Source organism: Caretta caretta, chromosome 2, assembly GCF_965140235.1.
Source record: "Caretta caretta isolate rCarCar2 chromosome 2, rCarCar1.hap1, whole genome shotgun sequence".
Taxonomy (NCBI): Eukaryota; Metazoa; Chordata; order Testudines; family Cheloniidae; genus Caretta; species Caretta caretta.
Window position 1 is genome coordinate 48,012,390 of NC_134207.1, and position 7,297 is coordinate 48,019,686.

General features: G+C 44.3%; 1 protein-coding gene across 1 annotated transcript; it reads left to right on the forward strand.

Annotated features, from left to right (window-relative positions):
- Positions 1-425: 425 nt before the first annotated feature.
- LOC125630998 (uncharacterized) lies at positions 426-3,283 on the forward strand. Its single transcript, XM_048837190.2, has 4 exons — positions 426-617; positions 749-856; positions 1,667-2,020; positions 2,684-3,283. The coding sequence occupies exons 3-4, from the start codon at positions 1,714-1,716 to the stop codon at positions 2,989-2,991; spliced, it is 615 nt and encodes a 204-aa protein (XP_048693147.2). The 5' UTR covers positions 426-617; positions 749-856; positions 1,667-1,713; the 3' UTR covers positions 2,992-3,283.
- The last annotated feature ends 4,014 nt before the right edge of the window (positions 3,284-7,297 follow it).

The window sequence follows — 7,297 nt, forward strand, 5'->3', positions numbered from 1 at the left end:
TGTCTTGTAGAGATGGAGAGGGTGACTAAGGATCGCTTGTATCTATTCTGGAAGAAGACTCACCCTAATTTCTAAGCAAATCAATTGAGTTTGATTCACAATGTTGCTTGGAGGTTCCAAGGAAAATCTTTTGATGAAATTTGTAGACTTCTATGAAACACAGATCTGAACAGAAAAATAGAAAAAGAACCTTAATAAAATTAGGATGTTGTAATAAACACATCTAATTTCCCATGGACTGTCTATGCCAGGTTTTCAGTTTGACAAAGCCTTTTCAGTTCTCATGACACAGGTTCTGAGAATCAGCAAGTACTTCACATATGGTACATGACTGATAATAAAAGATTACTTTAAATGACCATACTAGAAACTGTACATAATGTGAAACTACCCAGCTGAAACAACCTTTAGTTTTTTGTTTTAAAAAGAACGTTGACCTAGCATCTTAACGGCAGCCACATCGTCTGTCTTTTACAGGGCTATTCGTATCGATCCTGATTTGTGGATGGCAATGTTAGGAAGTGGCTCTGAATAAAGGGTCATAATGGGAAAGGATGGAGCAAGATCAAGAAAAGTAATTAAGGATTGATGATCTCAGATTTGGGAAATTATAAAGGGTAGGAAAAATTGCAGTTCATTCTCTTTTACTCTCCTTTGTCTGGCCACTGACTATTTATACTGTAAGAGTTTTGACATAGGAACCTGTCTTATTCTGTGACTAATGTGCTTCACACTCCATCCATCCTAGGTTTTTGTATACCACCCATCACCACAGTATCTAACATCATACCTATCTTTAAAACAAGGAACAAAGAGGACCCAGGGACCAGTCAGCCTAACTTTGATGCCTCGAAAGGTATTGGAACAAATGATTAAATGATCAATTTGTAAGCACCCAGAGGATAATAGTCTTAAAAGGAATGGCCACCATGGATTTGTCAAGAACAAACCAGGCCAAGCAAACCTAATTTCCTTCTTTGACAAAGTTACTGGCCTAGTGGATGGGGCAAGCAGTAGGCGTGATATATCTTAATTTTAATATTGCTTTTCACACAGTTCCAGATAACAGTCGCATAAGAAAACTAGATAAATGTGGTCTAAATGGAATTACTATAAGGTGGGTACACAACTGTTTGAAAGGTTGGCTCAGAAAATAGTTGTCAATGGTTTGCTGTCAAACAGTGAGGGTGTATCTAATGGGGTCCCAAAGAGGTCAGTCCTGGGTCCAGTACTATTCAGTATTACCATTTGGATTTGAATAATAGAGTGGAGCTTATGCTTATAAAATCTGCAGATGACATCAAGCTGAGAGGGTTTGCAAGCATGTTGGAAGACAGGATTAAAATTTTAAAATTACCTTGACAAATTTGAGAATTGGTCTGAAATTAACAACATTAAATTTAATAACGACAAATGTAAAGTACTTCACGTAGGAAGGAAAAATTAAATGCACAGCTACAAAATAGGGAATAACTGGTTAGGTGGCAGTACTGCAGAAAAGGTTCCTTTCAGCCCTAAATTTATGTGATTCTAGCTCAAGCTCTTCCCAGGTAAATTAGATCTTCATGGGGACGATATAAAAATCACATTGAATTAATATGCCACCTGTTACTATGATAACCATTACTAACAGGTTTCACTGTGGTTTTATTGTTAAAATATCCAGTCTTCCTTGTCTGAGACTTGTGAGCTTCCACTCAACTTCAAGTAACTATGGGCTTGGCTACACTTGCGAGTTACAGCGCAATAAAGGAGCCCCGTTTCTACAAAGAGCTGGATGAGATATTTGGGGGCAACCTCACCTCCACTCCGAGTACCACCATGGACACTTCAAAGCCCAGTTCAACAAGACAGGAGGAGGAGAAGGAGCAGCAAAGTGGGAGTGAGGGTGCTGAGGTGGAGGAAGACACCCCGGAATCCCTAGATGCATGCAGCCAGGAGCTGTTCTCAAGCAAGGAGGAAGGTAGCCAGTCACAGTGGCCGGTGCTTGGGGAAGGACAAACACCAGAGGAGGTTCTCAGTAAGCGGCTTTTATTCTGGGAAAGAAGTTATTCAGTGCGGGCTCTTGGGGTGAGGGGGGTTAGGGCTGCATGCACACCTAGATGTGGAATAGCGTTGGTGTGCTCTCTCACATTGTGGTAATCGGCCTCAGTGATCTCTTCAAAGATCTCATCCAGAACTTGGGCAACGCACTTGGCAGGTTTCTCGGGAAAGCCACTCTGTTCCTTGTCCCAGTAAAGCTAACTTGTCCACACCACTGTGCCGTGAGGGGTGGGGGGACCATTGCTGCACACAAGTAAGTGCATATGGGCCATGGCAGAATCCACATTGCAGTCGAAGACCCTCCCTTACTTCCCAGGTCACCCTCATCTGCAAGATATCTTCCAGGATGAACTCCCATGGAAAATGTGGGGACAGTGTTCAGTATAGGGGGCCCCTGCCACTGTTGGCTCTCCCCAAGGCACAGAATCCCAGAGGACAGTACAGTCGTGAAACAATCAGTCACGCTTGACCCTGTGCTTACTCACCATTTTGGGGCTCCCGTGGGTTATGTGCACTCACTTTGGGACAGGCGAATTATGCTATTGTGCAGACTGTGCTTGCCCTTAAGTATGGGGGAATCACTGCTCTGTCTGGTGTGAACAATGCTGCCTCTGTGACCTGTTGCATTTTGCCTTTACAGATGCAACCTTGAGATCTCAGCCGTCAGTGTTATCACCGGCTGAAAAACTCCAAAGAATCAGAAAGAGGCCACGTAGAAGCAAGGAAGACATGTTGCATGAGGTAATGCAGCGTTCAAGTAATGAAAATCAAAAAGTGCAGGAGTGGCGGGACAGTGAAAGGAGGATCCGCCAGCAGAATGAGGTGCACCGGCACAAAAGCGCAGTGCTCTGGCAGCAAAGCACGGATTGGCTGATAAGCATAATGGAGCAGCAAGTGGACTTGATCCAGGCGCTCGTAGCCATGCAGGCGGAACACTACCGTGCCTGACCCCCCCTGCAGTCCTTGTCCCAAAACTTTCCCTTGTGCCCCCATGTCACCTCCAACCCACTTTCCCAAACATCCGGGTTCTTACTGCCACCAGCTGCCTCCAACACCTGTAGCTTCACCACCTAGCCCTGAAAACTACAACCCTTACCCACTGCACTTAACCCCCATCACCACACAGTATAGCCATCCTGAAGTGCAGCATTCATTGCTCAGAAAGGCTGAGTATGATAACAGGACATACACAAGTCTGTGATTGTACAGTTCCCCAACTCACCCCACGCCATCCCACCCCCTGGCGCTTTCTGTTTCCTAAGCAGTTGTGTTTCTTTTCAATAAATGAATTTTATTTTCAATAAATGGATTTTTGGCTTTGAAAACATTATTTATTATTGCATAAAGTAAAAGATACCTTAGCCCAGGAAAGAAACAGGCACTTCAAGTCACTGTAGCAAACACAGATTCCTACTAACATTGGAACCACTGCACTTCACTCCCTTGCAGGGCACCAGAGATTACTGGTGGCTTTCAGCCTCAAATTGCTCCCTCAAGGCATCCCTAATCCTTGCAGTTCTGCGCTGGGCCTTTCTAATAGCTCTGCTCTCTGGCTGTTCAAGTTCAGCCTCCAGGTGTTGAACCTCCAAGTTCCATGCCTGCGTGAATCGTTCATCCTTCCCTTCACAAATGTTATGGAGGGTACAGCACATGGATATAACCGTGGGGATGCGGTCATCAGCCAGGTCCAGCTTCCCATACAGAGAGCGCCAGCGGCCCTTTAAAATGGCCAAAAGCACACTCCAGTCACTCTGCACTGGCTCAGCCTGTTGAACCGCTCCTTGCTGCTGTCAAGGCTCCTTGTGTAGGTTTTCATGAGCCACGGTATTAAAGGGTAAGCGGGGTCTCCAAGGATCACAATGGGCATTTTGACTTCCCCTACGGTGATCATCTGGTCTGGGAAAAGACTCCCGGCTTGCAGCTTCCTGAACAGGCCAGTGCTCCGAACAGGCCAGTGTCATACACCTTTCCGGACCAGCCTGTGTTAATGTCAATGAAATGCCCACGGTGATCCACAAGTGCCTGGAGAACCATAGAAAAATACCCCTTCTGATTAACGTACTTGGAGGCTAAGTGGGCTGGTGCCAGAATTGGAGTGTGTGCCATCTATTGCCCCTCCGCAGTTAGGGAAACCCATTTGTGCAAAGCCATCCACAATGTCATGCACGTTACCTGGAGTCTTCTGAGCAGGATGCGATTAATGGCCCTGCAAACTTGCATCAACACGATTCCAACGGTCAATTTCCTCACTCCAGACTGGTTAGCAACCGATCGGTAGCTGTCTGGAGTTGCCTGCTTCCTGATTGCAATAGCCACCTGCTTCTCCACTGTCAAGGCAGCTCTCAATATCGTGTCCTTGTGCTGCAGGGTGGGGGCGAGCTCCTCACACCGTCCCATGAAAATGGCTTTTCTCATCCAAAAGTTCTGCAGCCACTGCTCGTCATCCCAGACTTGCATGACGATGTGATCCACCACTCAGTGCTTGTTTCCTGAGCCCAAAAGTGGCATTCCACAGTGGTGAGCAAATGTCTGTGTATGCCACAAGCAAACTCATGTCATATGCGTTACTCAATATCATCATCGCAGCCCTCACTGTCACTTTGGATCATAAGGAATAACTCGACTGCCAAACGTGACGTGCTGGGGCTCCATTCCCGCAGACCGAAAGGGAAGACAGAGCACCCAGTACAAAAAACGTTGAAAGATGGTGCCAAATGTGGACAGAAACACAGGGATTGCTGGGATGTGATCCGATGGATCATGGGGTGTTGGGACAGGACCCAGAATGCCCCGCACGCCCCGCCCCCTTCCCACAAGCCACAGCACCAGAATGGGAAGAGGGGCTCTGTGGGAGAACTGCCCATCATGCACTGCTCCCAATGCCGCTGCAAGTGCCGCAAATGTGGCCACGCCAGTGAGCTTGTTCCTGTGAGCATGGACAGAGTGCAGCACTTTTCCTAATGTGCTCTCCGAAGGTGGGTTTAACTCAAAGCGCTCTCTACACCTGCAAGTGTAGCCATGCCCTATGAATGGGAGAATGCCCCAGAGCCAGAGAAAAGGACAAGGGAGGAAAAAAAGAGAAAATTGTGGCAAGATGGCAGAGGGGGAATAAAGAGAAGTGAGTGGGATGAGACATACAATGGGAAGGAGAGGTAAGATTTAAGATAATGGTAATGTACAAAATATTATTTATTGTGGGATAGGGAGTGTAATGGGATGTCTGCCACACAAAAAGCCTGAGCAGGTTAAAAAGGGCCAGTTAACCTAGGGAGATGGTAGGTAAGAGCCCTTGGGAAACAAGTCTAAGGGGGAAAACAGTTCAAGAGAGTTGGAAGTTTTTCAAAGAGTTATTAAGGGCAAAAAAGAGCAAACTATCCCACTGCCTAAGAAAGATCTGAAGTATGGCGAGAGACCACCCTGGCTTAATCAGGAGACCTTCAATGATCTAAAACTCAAAAAAGAATCCTACAAAAAGTGGAAACTAAGTGAAATTACAAAGGATGGATATAAACAAATAACACAACTATGTAAGGACAAAATTAGAAAGGCCAATGCACAAGACAAGATTAAACTAGCTAGAGACATAAAGGGTAACAAGAAAACATTCTACAAATACATTAGCAGCAAGAGGAAGACCAAGGACAGGGTAGGCCTGTTACTCAATGCAGGGGGGGAGGACAATAACAGAAAATGTGGAAATAGCAGAAGTTCTACATGACTTTTTTTGTTTCAGTTTTCACCAAAAAGTTTATTAGCAATTGGACATCGCACTTAATGAATGCCTATGAAAATGAGCACCCAGAAATTAGCCTCTGAGGCTAAAATAGGGAAACAACAAGTTAAAAATTATTTAGACAAATTAGATGTCTTCAAGTCACCAGGACCTGATTAAATACACCCTAGAATACTCAAGGAGATGACTGAGGAGATATCTGAGCCATTAGCGATTATCTTCAAAAAGTCGTGGAAGACAAGGGAAACTACAGATGACTGGAAAAGGGCAAATATAGTGCCAATGTATAAAAAAGGGAATAAGGACAACCTTGGGGATTACAGACCAGCTAGCTTAACTTCAGTACCCAGAAAGATAATGGAGCAAATAATTCAGCAATCAATTTTCAGACACCTAGAAGATAATAAGGTAAAAAGTAACAGTCAGCATGGATTTGTCAAGACCAAAATTGTGTCAAATAGCTTTCTTTAACAGGGTAACAAGCCTGTGGTAGATGTGGTACATCTTGACTTTAGTAAGGCTTTTGATACTGTCTCGCATGACCATCTCATGAACAAACTAAGGAAATGCAACCTAGATGGAGCTGCTATAAGGTAGGTGCATAACTGGTTGGAAAACCGTTTTCAGAGAGTAGTTATCAGAGGTTCAGACAAGATGGAAGGACATATCATGTTGGGTCCTGCAGGGATTGGTTCTGGGTCCGGTTCTGTTCAATACCTTCATCAATGATTTAAATAATGACATAGACAGTACACATATAAAGTTTGTGGAGGATACTGAACTGGGAGGGGTTGCAAGTGCTTTGGAGGATAGGATTAACATTCAAAATGATCTGGACAAACTGGAGAAATGGTCTGAAGTAAATATGATGAAATTCAATAAGGACAAATGCAATGTAGTCAACTTAGGAAGGAACAATCAGTTGCACCACATACAAAATGTGAAATGACTGTCTAAGATAGAGTACTGCAGAAAGGGATCTGGTGGTCATAGTGGATCACAAGCTAAATATGAATCACTATAACACTATTGCAAAAAAAGCAAACAGCATTCTGGGATGTATTAGCAGGATTATTGTAAGCGAGACACGAGAAGTAATTCTTCCACTCTACTGAATGCTGATTAGGCCTCACCTGGACTATTGTGTCCAGTTCTGGGTGCTACATTTCAGGAAAGATGTGGATAAATTGGAAAAAGTTCAGCGAAGAGCAACAAAAATGATTAAAGGTCTAGAAAACATGATCTATGAGGGAAGATTGAAAAAACTGGGTTTGTTTAGTCAGGAGAAGAGAAGACTGAGGGGGGGCATGATAACAGTTTTCAAGCACATAAAAGGTTGTTACAAGGAGATGGGAGAAAATTTGTTCTTCTTAACCTCTGAGGATAGGACTAGAAGCAATGGGCTTAAACAGCAGCAAGGGCAGTTTACGTTGAACATTAGCAAAAAATTCCTAACTGTCAGGGTGGTTAAGTTCCCTAGGGAGGTTGTGGAATCTTCGTCATTGGACATTTTTTAAGAGC